Here is a 23,273-nt window from a genome sequence, read left to right as displayed (position 1 = left end):
CCGGCAGGGGGTCAACCCCGGCAGGGGGTCAACCCCTTTTGATGTCCGGCAGGGGGTCAACCCCCTGCCTTGTCCGGCCGGGGTCGACCCCCTTGCCGTCTCCGGCCAGGGGTCAACCCCCTGCCTTGTCCGGCAGGGGGTCAACCCCTTTTGATGTCCGGCCGGGGGTCGACCCCCTACCGTGTCCGGCCGGGGGTCGACCCCCTGGTTTCTTGCTCTTTTTTTTCTTTTTTCAGAAATTAGGGTTTTTATTTTATTTTTATTGTTTAGTTTTCTTTGATTTTCATTGATTAGGATTTTTTATTTTGATTTTCATTTATTAAGCAATTGAATCAAATTTCTTAAATTAAGGCTATTTGTAGTTAATTTAATTAGGGTTTTTTATTTGATTTTGTTTTATTAGGGCTTTGAATCAAAATTTAAAAATTAGGGCATTTTATAGTTAATTTGATTAGGGTTTTCTTGGATTTGATTAGAGCTTTTATTTTTATTTTCTATGATTAGGGATTTGAATCATAATTTTTTTAATTAAGGATTTTTAGTTAATTTGGTTAGGACTTTAAATCAAAATTTTTTAATTAAGGCTTTTATAGTTAATTTGATTAGGTTTTTTTTATTTATTTAGAGTTTTTATTTTTATTTTCTATAATTAGGGATTTAAATCACATTTTTTTAATTAATACTTTTTAGTTAATTTGATGAAGGATTTTTTTGTATTTGATTTTGGCAGGTTTTTTCCTTGTTTGATTAAGGTTTAAATTGTGGCTTTTTTATTTAATTTTATGGTTTATTTTTCTTATAGTTTATGATGTTTTGGTTTATTTATAATTTATTTTCTTGTATTTTAAGGTTTTATGATTTAATATGGTCGAATAATTTCATGGTGACTTCATTTTAAAACATCATTTTTTTTTGCAGATTTCTCAACAGAACTTGCTTGTGCCCCGCCACCCGTGGTAAGTAAGTGACAAAAACAATGCAAATCGGGTAAATACCCGTGGTGAGTAAGTGATGCAAGCGCATCACATGTTATTTAATTTATTGAATATAACACTTTATTGTTCACACACTCACTTAGTTGTTGATATCTATGACTACTTTGTTGGAGTTCGGAGATCATGCTGAGCATGATTTTAATGTATGAATATGGAAGTGTTCTTATTTTTGGAGTACGGAGTCCATGCTATGCATGGTAGTAGTTAGTGGGATATTGAAGTGTGTTTGCTGCAGGTACATGTTTGATATTTGTTTGATATGAATTATTTCGATGTATTGCAATGTTTGATGTGATTGTATCCATGCTTACATGTAGTTACTTTCAATTTGATTATGTCTTCCATGTGAAATTGTATACTGAAAGCATGCTTCAAATGAATGTATCGTGTCATGAATAGTTTGCACATGAAAATATTAAGTTATCAATGCATGCATCATAATTCTTGTGATTGTATGACATCATATATTGCATGATAAATTTGATATTTTCTTCATCATAGTATTCTGATGGTTCTCTTTTAACTGGTTAGGATACTATTCGTAACATCATACGACAGAATGACTGCAAACCGTGAATGGATGTACCGTAGGATAGTAGACAATGAGTTATCGCATGAATATATGGATGGTGTCGACAGTTTTATTGAATTTGCAACGGCAAGTGTCAGTACGGTAGATCCCACAGGTCGGATTAGGTGTCCCTGCAAGATTTGTAAGAATAATCGATTTGTAGAACCTCATGGCGTTAGACATCACCTATACAGGAAGGGTTTTGTGAGTGATTATCAGAACTGGACGTTTCATGGAGAAGAATTTAGAAACGATTTTGATGCACGGGTGAATGTGGTGCACGATAATCCATATACGAATTTGATATTTGATGCTGCAGGAACAGAACTGGGTTCTGCTATGAGTTCTAGTGATGTAAGAACTGTCGTAGATGAAGAATCACCAAACGATGCAGCTAGTAGATTTTATGATTTACTTAGAGATGCTGATGAGCCACTTTGGAACGGTTGTGAGAGTCACACTATCTTGTCTGCAGTTCTTCAACTAATGAATTTGAAGTCCGAGTATAATTTGAGTCAATCATGTTTTGACCGTTTGTGCATGATTGTGAAGAGTATGTTGCCTAAAGATGAGAAATTGCCACAAAATTTCTATCGTGCGAAAGTTATGGTCAACGCTCTAGGTATGGGTTACAAAAAGATTGATGCTTGTCCAAATCACTGCATGTTGTATTTCAAGGAGCAGGAAAACGACATATCATGCCCGTCATGTGGGCATCCTCGGTTCAAGCCAAAGACAAGAGGCAATGGTAGCACGAGATCAAAGGAAGTTTCATACAAGTCGCTCCGCTACTTTCCTATCACTCCTAGATTGCAGCGATTGTATATGTCTTCAAAGACAGCTAAACACATGAGATGGCATGCAAATAAAGTTCGACACGATGAAAACAAGATCACGCATCCTGTTGACGCTGAAGCTTGGAAGCACTTTGATCGTACTCATCAGAACTTCGCAATGGAAGTGCGAAATGTTAGACTCGGTCTATGTACAGATGGATTTAATCCATTTGGGGGTAGATCAACTCCATACTCATGCTGGCCAGTATTTGTAACTCCATACAACCTTCCACCAAGCTTGTGTATGAAACGTCCAAATCTTTTCTTGTCTCTGTTGATCCCTGGTCCGACCTCACCTGGCCAAAATCTTGATGTATATCTAAGGCCATTGATTGATGAATTAAAAGTACTGTGGGATGACGGTGTTACCACGTATGATGCCCACAAAAAACAAAATTTCAACATGAAGGCCGCTGTTCTATGGACAATCAGTGACTTCCCTGCATATGGTATGTTATCTGGTTGGAGCACACATGGGAGGTTGGCTTGTCCGTACTGCATGGAGGATTCCAAAGCTTTTAGATTGAGGCATGGAAGGAAGCCTTGCTGGTTTGATTGCCATCGTCGATTTCTACCCAGCGATCACCCGTTCCGACGTCAAAAGAATGCATTTACAGCAGGCACAACTGAAATGGAAGGTCCATCCTCAAGATTGTCTGGCATAGAGATTTTAAGAAGATTGCGATACTTTCCAAATGTATTAACAGATGCCCGCAGTCCTACACCCTTCCGTGGATTTGGGAAGGAACACAATTGGACGAAAAAATCTATTTTTTGGGAACTACCGTATTGGCCGACCCTATTGATACGACATAATTTGGATGTGATGCATGTAGAGAAAAATGTGTTTGATAATGTGTTCAATACAGTAATGAATATTAAAGGAAAAACGAAGGATAATCCGAAGGCCCGTATGGATTTAAAATTAATATGTAAAAGACCAGAATTGGAACTCAAAGAGTATAATGGCAAAGTACTGAAACCAAAGGCGAAGTACGTGCTCGGACCTGATCAAATAAAACATGTATGTCAATGGTTGAGACAACTGAGATTTCCAGATGGATATGTCTCTAACATTGCTCGGGCTGTGAAGATTGACGATGGACAGTTATATGGGTTGAAGAGCCATGGTTGTCATATCTTTATGCAACGATTGATACCCCTAGCATTCCATGATATGTTAGACAAACCTATATGGGGGGTATTGTCTGAGTTGAGCGGATTTTTCAGAACATTGTGCGCATCGGAGGTCATTGTATCAGATGTAAAGAATCTCGAGGACTCTGTCATCACCACTGTTTGTCTGTTAGAAAAGATATTTACGCCAGCATTTTTCGATGTTATGGAACATTTGATCATACATCTGCCATATGAACTAAGGGTTGGTGGCCCTGTGCAATATCGATGGATGTACCCATTTGAAAGGTATATGTTTTTTTATATTTGTCTCTTTAATGACAGATATTTAAAATTTGAAATGTATATTCTTGTCAGATGCATGTTCGACCTAAAAAAAAAGGTTCGTAATAAAGCAAGAGTAGAAGGCTCTATTTGTGAGGCGTACACTTTAGAAGAGATTTCAAATTTCTCATCTATGTACTTCGAACCTCATATTTCAACACGTTACACATGCCCGCCCCGTAACGATGATGGAGAACAAGTAACTGTAGCTGACAAGCTGTCGATATTTCAACGACTTGGGCATGCATTTGGTAGTTGCCGATCAAGGCTATTGACAGATCGAGAGCAAGATGCAGCACACATCTATATTCTTTTTAATTGTTCAGCGATCGACCCATACATCGAGTAAGTATATGTATATGCAACTCAATTATAAATCCTTTTATGTTCTATATGTGGATACATGGCTCGGTAATATAAGTATTTGTGGTTTGCAGACGATTTGATCTGGAGTTGCAAAGCAAAGTTTCACATCTCACTAATGCAGAAGTACAAAAAGAACGTGAAACTAAGTTTGTGGAGTGGTTGAAACAGTTGGTAAAGAAGCTAACATAAATTTTGTACTTATAAACAACACTAAGTTACTTAATTGATCGTGATCACAATAATTGTTTATGTCTGTGCGTAGGTTCGCCATGGTGATGTTAAAGATCAAGGAATATGTGATTTAGAAAATGGTCCGACCAAAGTTGTGCAATGCTACAACGGGTATATCGTAAATGGTTATCGATTCCATACAAAAGACTACGGTATAAACAAATCAACGATAAATAGTGGCGTGTGTGTCAAGGGTAGCAGCTACGGTGAAAATGAACATGATTACTACGGTGTTATAGAGGAAATAATGGAGTTGACTTACTTAGGCATGAATAACAGGGTTACGGTATTCAAGTGTCATTGGTTTGATCCAACTGCAACAAGACTCGACAAAGCTTCAGGCATTGTGGAGGTGAATCATAAATCCAGGTTTGGAACATATGAACCATTCATATTAGCCTCGCAAGCTCAACAAGTTTATTATACTTCATATCCGAGTATAAAAAAGTCAGATAGAAATGAATGGTGGGCAGTTTGCAAGGTGAAATCCAAACTATACCCCGAGTATGATCAGTTACAAGAAGATGAGTTAGCTGAAGACAGTGATTACTATCAATCAGATGATGTCTGTGACTTCGCTTATGGTCACGATGTTGCGCATGATATGCATGTCATATCTCCATTGGCTGATGAAACATTCATAGAGGAATGTGATCCAAATGATGTACCAAGTGGATGGGCAAACAATGAAGAAGAAGAAGAAGAAGAAGAAGAAGAAGAAGAAGAAGAAGAAAAAGAAAGTCAAACTAGTGACGAGGAAGAATTCTCAAGCTAGTGAAAAAAATCTTATACTACAAACCTCTATTTAAATGCATTGTAATACTTGATGTGAGTTGTATTGCAATACTTGGTGTGAATGATTAAAAATTTTATTTCAATGTATTGTAATACTTGATACGAATGATTCGAATGCATTGTAATTTATCTGAATGTATTATAATTTATGCAATTAACGAATGATTTGAATTAGTGCAATACTTGATGTCAATGATTTGAATTATTTGAATGCATTGCAATGCTTGATGTGAATGACTTGAATGCATTGTAATACTTGATGTGAATTATTTGAATGTATTGTATGACATATGTTATTTGTTAGAATATGGTTCGTGGAGGTTATAGTGGTCGCTCATCCAGTAGTAGCCAGGCTCAACCTTCATCTTCACGGGCTCCTGTGATAGGTATATCATATAACTAATTAGATGCTTGATTAGTTCAAATGCACATTCTGAGAACTTGGTGTGTATTTTTTTACAGATGATGTTGCGCCTGTATACGACCCACCTACACCAGTTGATCGCACAAGTCAACAGCCAACACAGGAAACAGGGTCTTCACAGGCTGGCACAAGAAGACTCATTCGAATAGTGTATATCGATAATCGACCGTAAGTATTTTGTTTTCAATTATTGCATATCTTTTAAATATTTTATATTGATATTTACTGTGTAACAATTCATGTGCAGCACGAGGTTTGAGCCACAAGAAGTAGTACGGGAGATTAGGAATTCACTTCTTCAACATCTACCAGGACCAGTTGCTCAATGGAAAGAGTACCCAAAGGAGGTATTAGACAGATTGTGGTCCTCATTCATGGTATACAGTTGTTCCTCATAGTTAATGTGTTTCATATTTAATTTATTTAAGCAATGTCTACTAACTTTCTGAAAATATTTGTAGGCTTCGAATCGCTTTGCAACTACGGTGGAAGAAAATGATGCAAGGAAGGTGTGGCAGAAGGTGGCTGCCAATCGATTTGCAGACATGCTGCACACTATGAAGACTGCAGCAAAAAAAGCATCTGGCGTAGTAGATGATCCATTACTGTGGAAGGGCCATGGTCCTATTACTATCAGGAGAGATTACTGGGATGAAATGTGCGATATGTGGGCGGGAGATGCATTTAAAAATCGCTCTGCGAAGGCTTCACAAAATCGATCGAAGATGCCCGAAGCCCATCTACACACAGGTGGATCTAAGACATTTGGGAGCCACCTAAAGAAAATGGTAACTCATCAATATATAATATTAATTTTATAAGTATAGTTGCAAATTTGTGTACTAAATCTTTTATCATTTAACTTCGCAGGAAGCAGAAAAAGGAGGCAGTGTACCATATAAGGATGTGTTTGTAGAAACACATAAACGGAAGACCACGGGAGTCTTCGTATCAGAGAAGGCGAGAACGACAACGGTATGTATTAATTCTATTAATAATCATTGCAATATATATGCAAGTCATCATAATGTTATCATTAATTATTAATGAATACTTTAAACATTATTTTGTAGGAGGCATATGAGCAACAAATGGTAGAGCGATATGGTGAAGACGCTACTCAGCATCCATCATTTGATCCTACAGCATGGGTGACTGCAGCAGGTGAACCCAAAAAAGGTCGCGTGTTCGGGTTTGGGAGTAATATGAACACTTCACCAGTTATTGGTTCTTCCAGTTACGGCTCACCAACTTCTTGCGCCGACATAAGCTCCAAGCAGCCGACTATTCTTTCCGGTGATGATGTACGCGAGATCATTAATGAATCACTGAATAACTACTTCCAATACACCGTCGCCCCCTTTCTCCGAAATGAGATCAAGGCCGCTGTTCAGGATAGGGGATCTTCGATTCCAGGTCCCTCTCAGGTATAATCACATATATAGTTTTTTTGACTATCTTAAAGCACATCTGAGCATGGTAGAATCACATATAGAGTTTTTCTAGATGCCTTAGAACACATATGAACATGCTATAATCACATATTCAATTTTTTTACTGCCTTAGCACACATATGAGCATGATAGAATCACATATATATATATTTAACTTTTTGTCTGTCTTAGAGCACATATGAGCATGATAGAATCACATATAAAGTTTTTTTGATTGCATTAGAACACATAAGCATGCTATAATCACATATTCAGTTTTTTTACTGCCTAAGAACACATATGAGCATATTATAATCACATATTCTGTTTTTTGACTGCCTTAGCACACATATGAACATGCTATAATAACATATAGAGTTTTTTAACTGCCTTAGAACACATATGAACATGTTATATATCATTTATGATAGAATCACATATAAAATTTTTGGCTTTGCCTGCCTTAGAGCACATATGAGCATGCTATATTCACATATTCAATTTTTTTACTGCCTTAGAACACATACGAGCATGATCGAATCACATATATAGTTTTTTGCTTGCCTTAAAGCACATCTGAGCATGGTAGAATCACATATAGAGTTTTTTTATATGCCTTAGAACACATATGAACATGCTATAATCACATATTCAATTTTTTGACTGCCTTAGCACACATATGAGCATGATAGAATCACATATAGAGTTTTTTTATTGCCTTAGATCACACATGAGCACATGATAGAATCACATATAGTGTGTAATTTATTTCATTATATTTTGTTTATCAATACTGACTGTTCTTTTCTTGTGTAGGCTGCTAGCGATAATCAGGGTAGTGGAGCTGAAGGGACAGATAAAGACAATGAACAAGAAGACGCACAAAATCTTGGCGATGATTAGAGGACTGTGTTGAAGAAGTTCTATTTTTTTTATTTTTCCTAATTGTAATTGTTGAATTGTAAATAATTAAACTTTTTAGTTTTAAGGTGGAACGATTAATTATTATAGATACTTGTTATATGAATTTTTTTGTGTGGTTTGTTTTTTATTTACAGGAAATATAAATTGTACAGGAAATATAAATTGTACAGTTCTCCGTAATTAATTTTTAAATAAATTTTTTTTGATTTTTTTTCGTTTTTGCGACGGATTAGCGACGGATGATTCCGTCGCTATTCATATTAATCTAGCGACGGCTTAGCGACGGAATTAAATCCGTCGCCACGCCGTGGTCGCCGTTTAGTACCGGCGGATTGGCGACGGAATATAGCGCTCGTTATTCCGTCGCAATTAGCGACGGACTTGGCGATGGAATAATTCCGTCGCCAGTTAGCGTCGAAATATTCGCGACGTAAGCATACTGTCGCCGCGTTGTCGCTAATCCGTCGCTAACATGGTTAGCGACGGATTAGCGACAGATTAGCGACGAAAGGTGGTCGTCGCTAATCTACTGCTCTGTTGTAGTGGTCCACCTCTAACCCTAGTCTTTCTAGTAATTGATTGGCTTTTCATTATTGATGAGAATCTGTCCATCTGGTTTTGGTTTGATTTGTACTTTGGAATTATAGTTCTTTTCCTTGTTAAACTAGTGCTTTGACAAATATCCTAGCTGCGATATTTCATTGACATTACCATTGTCATTCATTTATTGTACTTGTTACAAAAGTGTTTATTTGATCAATGCGAACATTTTTCATGCAATGAATCAAAATCTTATAATTTGTTACTGACATGAATCAAAATCTTATAATCAAAATGCTATCACTTTTTTCTAAAAATTTGTAAAGCAAGCATGATTTCTTTCTCAAGAATAATTCAAAAAAAAAGTAGAAAAGCTTTTATGTTTGTGCATGCCTAGCACTTATAACTGTTGCATAAAAAATTCCTTAAATATCATAAAATGTCATACACTTATTGATTGCTCATGTAGTATCTTATTTATTTGTAGAATTTGAAATGGAGAGAGGACAATCTTCGAGCACTAAGAAAAGAAAAAACTTGTTATCATTTTTTTCGAAGTTAGACAACTCTTCAGATGGACAAGTCAAAGAAACTCCAAGTCCTACTCCAACCATTCCTTCATCACCTGAGCATATTCCATCTCCGAATCCAACTTTTGAATCTGAATTTTATATTGAAAGAGATCCAGGTAAAAGAAAGCGTATGTGTGATCACCCTGTTAATGAAATAGATCGAATTAGACAGGCTTATCTTAGGGCGGGACCTTTTCAACCAAAACTTGCATAATACCCAAGTAGACAATATGGTAAACAAGTGCGTCGATGTCAAGAACATTGGTATGATAAGTTTTATTGGCTAGAGTATTCTCTGATAGATGATAAACTATATTGTTTTTATTGCTTTCTACAGAACAAGCATTTTCAGTGATGAAGCATATGAAGACATAAATTCGTAACAAAATGGATGATGATTTTTTTGTTGACTGTATGACATTGTACATCGAACGAGAATATACTACGACTTTAGTTATAAATTCTTTTATAGATGAATTTTATGATGCGGGTAACCGTCGGGGTCCATTTTAGTTGGTACTTTTGTATTTTGATTTATTTTGTCATAAATAAACTTTATGCATTGTTATGAACTTCAAACTATCGCACCAATGTTATATATTGCCATTAGATAATGTTTAAGAACTTGCTATATGTCCATATGAAATAGATTTTTATTAATAATTGTGGCCATTTTTTTATTTTATCTCTAAAAAAAATTTCCAGGGGCGCTGCCACCGAACCCCCAACTATCACACTATTATTTTTTTTGCTACACCCATGTTTGCCCCCCCCCCCCCCTTCTCACATGAATCCTAGCTACGTCCCTGTATGAGTCTCTGGGTTCTATGGTCCTGCTAAACTTTCGACTTGGTAACCTGGTTTTATTGAGGGTATCAATTGACTGAGGAGAATGCCGACCACTCACATCCACCGAAGCGTTGTTCGAATTGTCCATAACCACAACCAGTAAGTGGTTCTTCCACGATCTATTTTAGGCTAACATTGAATGCATCATGGTTCTGGGCATGAGTCACCCTTAGAGGCTCGTCTATACAATAACATAACAATGGTGACATCAAATACAAGCTAAATGAATCTAGGATGTGATCATCATCTGATCTTTGCGTTTAAGTTGAATTGGATACTTCATGGTTCTGGGCATGAGTCACCCATACGGGCTCGTCTATATAATACATAACAATGGTGATTTAACAGGATGATTCTTTCAATACACCATTATTATGTGGCGATCCTGATGATATTGATAGATGCTTCTTTTACAGACATACTATCAACATGTTTTTTTAGAAAATTAGTTCTCGTTTTTAGTCCCATATCGACCAAGAGAGGGATGAAGAATGTGTAGAAATGGGTTAAGAGGAACCCCGAAAACATTAAGTTTTGGATCTGTTTTTATCAGTTTAATATCTGATACGTGGTCCATGTGACCACGCGATATTAAATTATTTTGTTTTGGTGGAGGGTGCCACCACACGTTAGCTTGCTACTGGGCTCCTCGAGCCCATGCGTTGTGCAGGGGGCTTGGCGCACCCCTACCAATCTCTAATATTACATATCTATTAGGATTTTTTTTTCGTTTGTTTTTGGCTTTAATCAGGAATGTAAGAGTTTAAGACCGGTCGGATTCAGATTGGATCGTGGATCAGATCTGCACCCTGAATCCGATGACACTTAAAGATATCGGATTGGTATGTGTCTTTTCTTATTGTGATATTGGATCGGAAGATGGTATGAACTTGAAGACTTTGATGGGAAAAGAATTGGAAACTTGGTGAAACAACTTGTTCAACACACGTACACACAAAGTCTGATCAGATAAGAATTAATCTGATCCATAGATTGGATCTTGTTGCATGATCTGTTTAAGATGCTAAATTCAGGCTGGAGGTCCAACCGAACCTGACCCATTCACTACTTGGATTGAAAGGGCTCGGCGAGGTGAGTGAGCCCGGGTCAGGCCTGTCAAGCCATAACAAGGCTTGGTCAAGCTAGGCTGGGGTGACCTGATGTCCACCAAGGAATTACAAGGATTTATGGTAATTTTCGTTAAGCCTTGTTACATTCCTCATTTTTTTTATGTGATCCAAATCCAAGGATTTAAAGCCAGAAAACAACGAAAATGGAACCTGTTTCATGTCTGACCCTGTTTTATCTTTCACGAACCTGTTTCAAATCCAACCCTAATATGCACACGGATTGGAGCCTTTAGGAATTCCATGAATTAAAGCCAGAAAATAACCAAAATGGAACCTGTTTCATGTCTGACCCAAATCCAGTCCTGGACTGGCTGTAACCCGAACCCAATGCACAACATTTATGATAACTTTAATCATAATAAGGATTGATAGAAATATCATAGCACTAATCCAATAGGCTTCCTTTATGATAACTGCATTACTAGCTCTAAAAAGTAAGAAAAAAAACTAATTGCATTCAATTAATGGTTTTGATTCATTCTAAATATGAATCAATATTGACATACTTTTCTTTTTTTTTAGAATGGACATTTTTTCATTTTAAACAGATAAATTGGTTTGTTTTCAAATAATATTCTTTTTATCTTTAATTTTTTGCATACTTTATAATAGTGATCTTTAATATGCTTTACAAATTACAAGTGTTTATAAATTATAATAAGGCTTTTTAATGTATAATCTTGCTTTTTTTTTAAAGAGAATGCATAATCTTGTTAAATGAGCAGCCAACTAAATTAAAAATGAGCTCGTGACAAACACAAGCCATTTATACCTTTACCAGTCTACTTGAACATAACCCCTACCGGTCTACAATACTCAGTCTTGAACCCAAACCCGAAACAAATGATGACCAACCTGCTTTGTACTTGAACCGATTAACACATATGGGTCGACGATTTTCAACCATACTCAAACTTGGATCAAATTGGGTCATTGGATCTAGTTTTTATACCCAGTTAAAAAACAGCTCTACTTAAGACCAGGCACATTTTCACCCCAACCTGCTAAAACCTATATGGGTCCACAATTTTCAGCCATACCCAGAACTGGACCAAGATCAAGTTGGATCGGTTCCAGATCTATTTAGATCCAATTAAAATAGGTTGACAAGAACTTATCTGGACTCGACGGTTTACACCCTTAAGCTGAAGTCTAATCCAGCCCTTGATTTCAGGATCTGGTCCAATAAATAATCAGTCTTGATATTCGTCTTGGCCAACCATATTTTCAGATCATGCTGGATCCGTATGGCAGTATGTTCCAGTAGGGTCCAGGTCAAGGTAGCCGTGTTCATGAACTTGGTCTAGTTCCTGTCCGGACCTACTTACACCCCGGGTGCCCGACCTACTTACCGTAAGGCATCAAGCCCCTGGGCTACTCACCATGCCCAACCCAAACAAGCAGACCTCGAACATATCAAACTAAAGACTGGGCTGTCCCAGTTTTAGGAGTAGACCTAGAAAGTGGAGCATGACCCGAACCATAGAAGCTCAGTTTCAGGTTCAAACCTAGCCCAACGACAGAGACTCAGTTCCTGAGCCCAATGTGACGCGGCTTAGACGGGCGGGAGCATACGCAATAGAGATGGAACGTTGTAGTCTGTTCTGTTGGGTGGTTTCAACAAATGAAAATCAAATGAATCTGAACGGGAGTTTAGTCCCATATCGATCAGCGAGAGATGTCGGTGGCGTACTCTTTGGTATATAAAGGGGTGGGATGTATTCATTCCATTCACGCAGCCGCGTGGTGAGCACGGAGCGAACTATTCTTTCGCCTTTTACTAAAGAATGCCGTGTGCTCGCCACTTTAAAGCGGCATACGCCTATTTTTGGAGGGCATTTCCTTAAGTGAAATCCCTAACAATATTCTTAACTTAAAATCTTGACCCCTGGATGGTGCTATGGTCTCTATTGTAAAAACTTTTAACGTATTTGAGATTTTTAAAAATCGAAAAGTACTTGACGCAATTCTTTACTTTAAATATATTTCTTAATTTGAAAATATTATTTCAATTAGGGACGGCAGTTGGAGATGGACTTACACTTTCTTTATGGAAAACATGAAACGGGGGATGGAGGGCAGGATTTTGGGACGGGGTGGGAGTAGAGACCGGTCCACTGCCATCCCTAATTTCAATATTTATATGTGTATATAAATTTTTTTTATATGTTTTTAAAATTTAAAACCTCATCCACCTTCTCTCTCTGCTCCATACCTCTCACATATCATAATCTAAAATTTAAATATATCTTAGATAAAAACAATTTTTTTTATTTACTTTGAGAAATTTTTAATAACGAGATTTGTAGCTTAGCTAAGCTTTTATACAATTAAAGGCTGTGGTTGAAACCAGATTGGGTTCTCACATGGACTGTTTTGGGACGAGGGGACATGTAAGTTTGGGCTCGCATGGATCGTTATTTGGGACATTTAGGAAGAGGTGTTGAAAGTGAAGATGCAACTATTTGTGGTCCATGGTAAGCGTGCAAACGGATCGAATACGGTCTGGATTATGGCTGTTGGTCCAAATTTAACTTTGAATTGTGACCAACCAATAAGCGTGAACCTTAGCCCTGATTCGACTAGATCAGGTGTGGTTACCTAGGGCTGTAATGCGTTGGGCATCTGACCCATCAAGGTGCAACCAAACCCACCCAAGCGTAGTGTTCAAGTCCGGGTGACGACAATTTGTTCTTTGGACATTTCTTTCTTTAGAAAAAAATGCAAACATGGCATAGTGGGGTGAGGCCTAGCTTGGGCACCGGACAGGCGGTCAAGGTTCGATTTTCATGTGTGCCGTCCTGCATAAACCCCGGGGTTGGGGGTCCTAGCCTTGGAGTTTTATGCTACCTGATGACCACAGGTATGTCCGGTTTAACCAGCGCGACCAGGTCTTTGTGTCGGGTATAGTTTATTCGTGTCATAAAAAACAAAACAAAACAAAACATTTCATTCTGGCTTTTCCAAACATGATCTACATAATGTGAAGTATTTACAAATTGCAAAAGCCTTTTTCTTTTTACATAAAAAATATAAAAAAAGTACTCACGCCAATTGGGTCAAGGTAAGATATCCAACAAAAATCATGGCCAAAAACCCAACTCACTTTGTTCAAGTTCATTTTCTATGTATACTCATACCCGTATATCTAGGTTCAAGTCAAACCCGGTAACTTGAAAAAAAACTAAACCCATTGACATCCCCATATGAGATAGAATCAATGATAAAGGTTTAGAACGTCAAAATAGTAAATTTTCATTGTCCTTGCACTCCAGTGAAATATCAGCAAAAATAAAATAGACAAAAAAATGCGTATCCGTAAAAAATAAAAGTGCGGTCTTTCTCCATTAATTTGCCATTAAATGTCACAATAAAATCATGATATTTTGTTATAAAGTCATATGATATTTTAGCCATTTAAAATGGCCAAAAAAATATGCTTCTTTTCTCTGCTATATTTTTGAAGCATTACCAATATTTATTACTATGGATAGAATTGAATTTGGATCTGTTTTTATATGGTAATACCGGACAGGGTATTAAAAATGTGATGGAAACAAAGCAATTCCGTAAAAATTTACATGGATCAGATTCGTTCTAAGATTTGAATGGAGATCAAATAAAGCATTGGTTCGAATCCAAATCAGAATCCCAGAGTTTCAACCACATAAATCTGAATCATAGTGACTAATGCAAATGGGTCCTATCTAGGATGGAGGTTTTACAAGTTTTGGCTGTTTCATATCCGGCATGTTAGGTTAACAAAGGTTGTATTGTATTTGTGAATGTCGTACTGTATTTGCATTTGTTTGCATAATCCTCTTTTTATTTAAAGGTTGCAAACTTTACCTATATATTGCTTATCCTAAAAAGTTAAAAATTTATGATTTTGGATCCATAAAGGATTTTGCTAAATTGATAGGTATTTTGGAAAGTGCATCATTTTGCAAGGATAATACAATCATTTTCTGTTTAAAATATGTACCCTATTAGAAAAACTACAAGAGTAGCACATTTGTAAGGCTAAAACCACAAAATTTGTAAAAACAAATATTATTAAAAAATTAATGGGGCTACTTAGATGGCATGGTATTGATAATAGCAAAGATAGACCATACATATCCAACTTTCATCAGAAAACGATCATGTCATGCTGAACATGAACTTTTTGCTCATGCCAACATCATGGCCATCTGTTTGCATTTTGGATGAATGCCACTTAGCATATAACTGTTACTTTCACTTTTTAACTTTTCAAAATACAAAAAGGATTGCGTCATCTGTCTACATCCTATAACGCAAGTGATTGCGTCATCAATTTCTTAAGTCAATCCCGTTGTGTTTCTTATAATCTATCAGTTTGTATAATACTGCTATGAGTAATTACTAAATTATTATTATTTTTAAGAGTGGACCTAAATGCTGCACAGGGCCCTTTAGTTTCATCTATTTTAGGATTGGACCAACGGCGACTGGTGCTCTGCTCGTCTGAAAGGAGCAGCTAGTGCACATCACCTTGTGTTGAGCCGTTTCAGGTTCAAAACCCAATGGTATAGTTGTATAACTGGCAGGGGTTTGCCTAACCCCAGTTTTTTTTTTTTTTGAATTTATAACTCTAAAAACAGTACCTAACACAAAAACCTGGCGACGCTGGCTCAGCCTGTCATACCTACGGTCGTCATGCCGACAGAATAAAACTTCAAGGCTAGGACCCCTGCCCCTAAGGCTTATGCTACACATTGGCTTGCGCAGAGGTGCGATGCTCATGAGAATCAAACCTGGATTACCCATCTAGCAGCCAAAGCCCCACCCCGCTATGTCAACCTCCCTTGGGGCTGCCTAACCCCAGCTTGCCTTTAAAAAAAAAAAAAATGGGCCAGTTGGTTATAGGACCATACCATTGAGATTTGAACTTACAGCCTCCCATGATAAGGTGACGTGCACTCATTACGAAGGATCTTTTACAAAAATGACAAAGTTTTGAAAACTCTTGCCAGGTCAGCCTTGTGAAAGTTCTTTCGTATAAGGAAAATGTACCAAGGGATATTTTATTTTCTTGTGTGTGTATGTGTATGAGAGAGAGAGAGAGAGAGAGAGAGAGAGAGAGAGAGAGAGAGAGAGAGAGAGAGAGTAGGATTCAGGTACTTGATCGTTAAATTTCTGTTCAAGTAGTTAGGATCAATACAAAGGCCCTCAAACTAAATGCTATTAGTAGTATAAACTGCCAATTTTTATGGTGATGGTTTTTCCACAACGTTCACCTTTGCGTTGAATACACTTTGTGAACACTTGTTCTATCATTTAAAAAACCTTTCTTGAAGCACTGAATTGTTTGGTTAGGGATGGTCGCAAACGGCCGTACAGCCTAATTGGCTGAAAATTACTTGTTTGGTGCTTGTGTCTAGGATCAGGTTCAATTCATGAACTCATCCCCTATGACATCCCCCCATCTCTGATTTTTATCTATTCAAGTTGTTTTGATCAAATCTGACCTCATAGATGAATTCAGCATAATTGATTTAATAAGAATCAACTCTTGGATCGTACTTTTTTATTGAAAAATTTGAGTTTTTCAAATTTTGTATTTTCTCAACCTTTGATTTAATTTTGAACTGCTAAAGAAATCCCACAAACAAGTTGATTCAATTGTTGTTTTTCACTAAATGGATGATGTAGATCACATTTATGGAGTCCAATATGATCAAAACAACTTGCATCAATGAAATCTCAAAGAGGGGTATGAGGATAAGGATGACTGGATCTGGACTCATGCGTCTATGAGTAGAACCAGTACTGGGCCCAAGTAGTTCACCTTCCTCAATAAAGTACTTAGCAAAGCATATGGGCCAAGTACTTACCAAAAGATGACGCTCACACATTGCCGGCACATTTACCTAGGGTTGGTAAACGAACCAAGCAGCTTGTAACTCGCTCGACTCAGTTTGGCTTATCACAAACTCGTTCATGATCTGTTTGTATAGCTGGCAAGTTAAGCCATGAACAGCTCGTTTAGCTTAAATGAGTCCTGAACCACAACACAAGGTGTTCGGCTCGTGAGAGCACCTATAGGTAAAAAAATATATATGTATAATATATATTTCAAGTGTAATATATCTAAAGAAAAACACATACAAAGATAAGGATTTATGCAAAATATATAAATAAATATTAACTATTAAGTATAATATAAAAAATATGTGTATTCCATGTATAAATAACATGAAATGTTTTTGCACAAGTCAGCTCATGTTCTGCTCATCTCATTTAATAATGAGCCAGGCTTGAGCTCGGCTCGGCTAAACAGGAACATAAGCCGAGTCACGAACATCCTCCACTAGTAAACGAGCTGAGCCTGGACATGCCCTGTTCTGTTTTTCGGCTCGTTTACCAGCCCTACATGCACCAAGCTATGATCTGCATAAGGGTCAAGCGTGGGTCTCCCTTTTTAATAGGACCATATATATAGCGACAGTCGGTTGGGCCGGACACTTTATAAGTGTTCTGCCCTAAACATTGAATCTGCTCCACGGAAGCACCATAAAAGTAACCAGCTCACAGAACACGGGCCACAAAATGTACACAACTGACTCCATCACATGAGTTGCATGACCACCAATGTACAACTTGGGGATGACATTATTTTTATTAATTATAATGGATGCATAATATGTAGAAATTATTACAAACAACTGGAAGGTCGACAAGGAGTCGACGAAATGTATTTTTATTGTATACATTCTATTAATAATGATAACAGCACCTACTTCTTTATCTTCTAAGGTTCACCCTTGGGCATGTGCACATCAAAACCATTATCCATCCAAGCAACAAACCCTCCACCCATGTTCTTCACATTTTTGAAGTCCTGCAAACCACGCCCATTTTCACATTTTCAATACTAACAAAAGATAAAGGTCAATAGGTAATGAAATTGGTAATCATAACAACTATCCTCGCCCCAAGGGCTTTCGCTCATCTGATAGAGGCAACTCATCAACATCAACATCAACAAGTTGACAGGATGTCACGAGTTCGAAACCCACAAGTCTGCACTCACCCTTATAGCTGGGTGTACTCCTTGGTAGGTAAGCGGACTTGAGGCTATATGCTAATGAGCTGGATGAGCGACGTGTTCTTTCCGCGATTATCCCCAAAGAAAAAGCATTAACATCACATAATTGCACACTCAACTTACCGCATTGAGAAGATCGACACATGCACTCGATCCTCTTTGGCCAACTTGACAGCTCTTTATCACATCAAAAGGTTCTTGGTCAGGGTCTTATGAGAAACAGTAATAATAATAATAATAAAAAAGTAATTTCTCAAGAAGAAATTATGGAAATTACCACAACAATATGGTCATTCTTACTGCAAATGGCTGAAACCTCCTCTACAAATCGAGGGTTTTTCTCTTTACCTGGAAAAAAAATAAAAAACTAGTAAATGTCAAGAAAAAAAAAACATGGGAACTCTGTAAATCTCTTTATAACAAAGGGATGCCGGTGAAGGAGTTAATTTTAATACCTTGAGGTGTGAAGAACAAATAGGGAACATTTATAGCGTTCTCAACGTGTCCCTTGGTAAACTCTTCTTTCGTCCTACACCAACACCAATTCGATCAGAAATATTCAGAGAAATAAATAAGCATTTTGGTACCACAAACTTGTTTGGTTAACCAGACTCTCAATGAGAATTAACTCAAAGAGAAAAAAAGAGAGGAAACATGATCAGAGATGAAGATGGAGGTATAAAGAAAATAAGAACAAACCTGACATCAAGGAAGCGATGCCCAGAAGCCAGTAGTTCTTTTGCTGCATGGGCGTTTACAGTAGTGACGACTGCTTGTTTGCTGGAGAATAAAGTAACTGTTAGGAAGAGAAAAGAGAATCTCTCTCTCTCTCTCTCTCTCTCTCTCTATCTATATATATATATATATATATATATATATATAAAGGGAGAGAGAGAGAGATTATACAAACTACCAAAGGTACAAACTGTATAAGTAGGCATTTCTAACATTTCTTTTCCAAATTCAACTTTACAGATGTGTTAGCCATAGTGTATTTACTAGGAATCAACACTTGAATCTTTTCTTTCACTCTTTTTTGAAGCTTGAATATTCACAAAATTTTGAGTGTTCCTAAGAAAAATATGATCAAGCATATTGAACACATCTATATGGTCAGATTTTTCAAAAAAGTTGGAAAAAACCCTTCAAGAATTCAGTTTGTACTGCAGTTTGTAGGATTTTGATTTGTAAAAGCAGAATTCTCCCTCAAATCATTGATGAAAAAAAATATGTTAGAGATAAAGATGAAAACATAAACAAGATAGGAGGAGCAACCTGACATCAAGGAAGCAGTTCCCCGATGCTGCAGGTAGATCCTTTGCTGCATGGTGGTTGACAGTGAGCGGCGCTTCTTTGCTGGAGATCAAAGGAAGATCCTTTGCCGCATCAAGGACGCGGTCCCCAGATGCCGGAAGATGCTTTGCTGCATCGGCGTCGACGGCGACGGTTGCTTCTTTGCTGGAGATCAAATTAAGGAGTTGTTTGGGAGAGAAAGGAAGGAGGCAACCCAAAACATATCAAAGTTAAGAATCGTTAAAAGAACAGAAAATGAAAAAATAAGCTAGCTGGGGGTGCCTTTAAGGGGGCGTTTGCATGTCGCCGAGAGGCTGCCCAAGGCACATCCAGTATTCAGCAGTTAACAAAAGTACTCGACCCACAAAAAAGCACAGAAAATCGGTGCGTGCAAAGATTCTCTGATTGCCACAGAAATTTTTTGGCGTCGATTGTTTTATTAAGTACACTGCACCGATCATCGGATCTGCTTTCAAAATAACGGAAGTACTCACCGTTGCATGGTGGCCATGATGGCTGTTTGCTGTCGCTTGTTTGTTTTGGGAAACGGAGGGGAAAACGATGAGGGAGTTTCCGAGGGAAGGGAGAGACAAAGAGCCCGTTGGGTGCAGACTGGTGTGGTTCAGTCCACGGGTATTTAATGGCCACGCCTCTGTTTAAATAAAAAAAATTATGATAAGCAGGCGTATGAATTTCGAAGATTTTTCAAAGGAATAAAAAGACTGTGTCAATGTACAACAAACGCGTGATTCCATAGTCACTCAATTTGACTTCAGCGAGGTTGCTGAGACAAAGGCACGGGATCAAACCCCACTAGCGCAAGGTTGTATCTGTAGCTTTCAGAGGTGGGCTACGGTGGTCATAGCGCCCCACCCGGGGTTTTTCGCGATTCAACAAGGGTTCCTCGAAACAGGTTATATGTTCTCCATCCCCCCGGAAGATGCACTGTTTGCGGGGGTCCGAATGAACGTCACTTATATAAGCTCGTGGGGCTCGTATCCCCGTGTGTGTCGGCATCACTTAGCATTGAAGTCTGGTGCGGTTGCAAAGACTTAAGTACTCTTTCCCGCCATTCCTACCAAAAAAATGGTTCGAGAAAATAACAAAAATGTCTTCCATCTAGAAAAGTGAAACGACGGTTCGAAATCCTCCATCTAGAAAAGTGAAACGTCAGTTCGAGAATGATGTTAACTTTTCAAAGTCCAAACGTTTCATTTTCACCCTAAGCAGTAAACTTTTGCACCATCTATTGTAACATGCGCTCTCTTTGACGACACACCCTTTATCGTCGTCTGCTGCCACCGGAGCACCCTTTGCCATCGTCTGTTGCCGTCGGAGCACCCTTTGTCGTCGTCTGCTACCATCAGAGCATCCTTTGCCATCGTCTACGCAATGGCAGCATCGTTGCCACCATCGGTTGTGTCTACCTTCTGGGTGATTCTCCTCCATTGTCGGATTACCAAAACTCGTATCGTTTTTGTGAGTTTCGTGTAAGGTTTCGTTATGCAAACAAATCAATTTATCAATCTGAATGTTAAATCTTATAATTGGTATTACTATTCATGCTAAATAACACCTATTTTCATACTGAAACAAATCGATTTGTACCTATCCACCTTTTGAGCATTAAAAAATAGTTAGCATGATTTATTTCAAAGCAGTAACAATTTAATGAAATTACCATGATTTGTACTTAAGTTTGATAAATCGTACAACAATGTTTACATATGAAGCTCAAACGTTATAATGACATGTACTTATGAAGGTTGTTATTTCTACAACGATTTGTAAGTTTGAAGCAACACCGATTTATACATTTAAAGCAGTAGCGATGCGTATTTATGAAGTTACCTCGATTTGTACTTAAGTTTGCTAAATCTTACAATGATGTTTACTTATGAAGCCAAATATTGCGATGATTTTAATGTTGGTGATTATTTAACGAATGGGGTAATTTGTAATCTTATATACTTTGGGGAGGCAGTTGTAACATATAATAATGCGGTTAAATTTATGTATTGTTCAGGTTAGCAATGTCTAAAGCTCGTTAGACAAGAAATCTCCTTCCATTCGATTTCATGAGAGTTACTGAAATGATCTGCCAGCCCCATCTATATGAGCGTTATGAAAAGTACAAAAATATAATGAAGATTGAGAATGATAAAGAAAGGAACAAAACGTTGGAATTGTATTATGCGGAGTAATATCCATCAGATATTGAGGCTGAAGATCAAAGGAAGCATAAGGAAGAACTAAAGATGATGAAGAAGAAGGATGATGAAGAGAAGGAAAAGCAAAGGAAGAAAGAAGAAGGAGGAAGAGAATGAAAAGCAAAGACAGATGAAGAAGGAGGAGGAGAGGGAGAGGAAGAAGGAAAGACACAGAGAGAAGGAGGAGAAGGAGAGAAAAAGGCAAAAAAAAAAATAAGGAGGATGAGGAAGAGAAGGAAAGGCAAATGATGAAGATGAAAGAGGAAAGACAAAAGAAGAAGCATCAAGATGAGGAAGAGAAAGAAAGGCGAAGAAAGGATAAGGAGGAAGAAGATAAAGAAAGAGAAAGGAAGAAGAAGGAGGAGGAAGAGAAGGAAAAAGAAAGGAAAAAGCATGAGGAGGAAGAGAAGGAAAGGGAAAGGTAAAAGCAGAAGGAGGAAGAGAAAAAAAGGGAAAAGAAAAAGCAAAAGGAAGAGAAGGAAAGGGAAAGGAAAAAACAGGAAGAAGAAGAGAAGAAAATGGAAAGAAATTGAAAGTAGAGTAGGGAGCCGAAGGAGCGAAGAAAGGAAGAAGAAAGGCAGAGGATGGAGGGAGGGGATGAAGAGGAGAAAAGTGTGACCAAGGTACGTAAATCGATCATGTCTGTCATGATTTACTTTGATAGTTATTACTATATATAGTGATTAATGTGATAACGATTACTATGTATAGCGATTACTATGAATGATTTACTGTGATAGTGGTTACTATGTATAGCGATTACTGTGAACGATTTATTGTTATAGGTATGATTATGTATATTGATTACTATGATAATTATTACTATGTATAGCGAGTGTGCACCGATTATTATTTATATCAATTACTGTGTACAATGACGTATAGAACTATAAATGAGACTAATTTTGATTTGATATGAATAATATGCTATTTTGTGTTACAGGGAGGTCATAAGAGAAGTAGAGAACCATGTGAAAAGCTTAGAGGGCGGTATCAGTAGCCTGTAGTTCTGTCATGATATGGACAACTGAGTGAATATTAGAAGAATCGATTGCGAAATATGCACTTCGACGGCCTTCTGGACCACCATTCTTTTGAAACATGTTGGAACACCATGACCCATCTGATAAATAAGTGAAATAATAAGACAGACATATTTCAGTTTGATTCTTTTGAGATCACCATGACTCTAGAAGATGTGGTGCGGATTACGGGCCTTAAGTGCCATAAAAATGTTGTCCTATTACGGGATTCAAATTATACCGCAAGGGACAAGTGCATGGGCCTTATAGGAATGTCGATGGAGGAATGAAGGTAATGTATTTTTGGTGAAAGCAATTCCATATCGATGAAAGTTTATTCTTTCCATAATAAATGAAAAGGTCGATCTACTACATGTCCATCTGAAAGAGCTGACCAAGAGTTGCATGACTTCCTTCTTTATTTTTTTAGACTTACTTTATTTTTTGATTTGTCTGGTTTGAGAATAAGTTACATGTAGCTGCAATTCTTGGAAGACTTAGATAAAGTCAACAACTGTGCATGGGGTGTTGCTATGCTCGCACACTTGT

General features: G+C 37.6%; 1 protein-coding gene, 1 long non-coding RNA gene and 2 other non-coding genes across 5 annotated transcripts; 3 read left to right on the top strand and 1 right to left on the bottom strand.

Moving 5' to 3' along the window:
- The first annotated feature begins 6,920 nt into the window (after nt 1-6,920).
- Nucleotides 6,921-8,120, top strand: LOC149832797 (uncharacterized). The gene is made up of 2 exons (XR_016433133.1): nt 6,921-7,106; nt 7,929-8,120. It is a non-coding gene; the product is annotated as an uncharacterized LOC149832797 (long non-coding RNA).
- A 2,378-nt stretch (nt 8,121-10,498) lies between these two features.
- Nucleotides 10,499-10,686, top strand: LOC149832796 (U2 spliceosomal RNA). Its single transcript, XR_016433509.1, has one exon. It is a non-coding gene; the product is annotated as a U2 spliceosomal RNA (small nuclear RNA).
- Nucleotides 10,687-12,864: 2,178 nt separating this feature from the next.
- LOC149832795 (U5 spliceosomal RNA) lies at nt 12,865-12,980 on the top strand. The gene has a single exon (XR_016433503.1). It is a non-coding gene; the product is annotated as a U5 spliceosomal RNA (small nuclear RNA).
- Nucleotides 12,981-17,745: 4,765 nt separating this feature from the next.
- On the bottom strand, nt 17,746-20,120 carry LOC149832794 (thiosulfate sulfurtransferase 18-like). 2 transcript variants are annotated; one of them, XM_090012594.1, is made up of 7 exons: nt 19,987-20,120; nt 19,475-19,657; nt 18,899-18,979; nt 18,655-18,728; nt 18,477-18,547; nt 18,323-18,376; nt 17,746-17,992 (listed from the first exon to the last, which is right to left on the bottom strand). In XM_090012594.1, exons 1-7 carry the CDS (start codon nt 20,001-20,003, stop codon nt 17,903-17,905), a joined length of 570 nt encoding a protein of 189 aa, XP_089868720.1. In that variant the 5' UTR covers nt 20,004-20,120; the 3' UTR covers nt 17,746-17,902. The 2 variants fall into 2 exon arrangements, with proteins under 2 accessions (XP_089868720.1, XP_089868721.1); XM_090012595.1 differs by lacking the exon at nt 18,477-18,547.
- Between the last annotated feature and the right edge of the window lie 3,153 nt (nt 20,121-23,273).

This window comes from Nuphar pumila, chromosome 7 (assembly GCF_984573655.1).
Source record: "Nuphar pumila chromosome 7, dmNupPumi1.hap1.1, whole genome shotgun sequence".
Taxonomy (NCBI): domain Eukaryota; kingdom Viridiplantae; phylum Streptophyta; class Magnoliopsida; order Nymphaeales; family Nymphaeaceae; genus Nuphar; species Nuphar pumila.
This window is presented reverse-complemented; position numbering and strand designations above follow the sequence as displayed.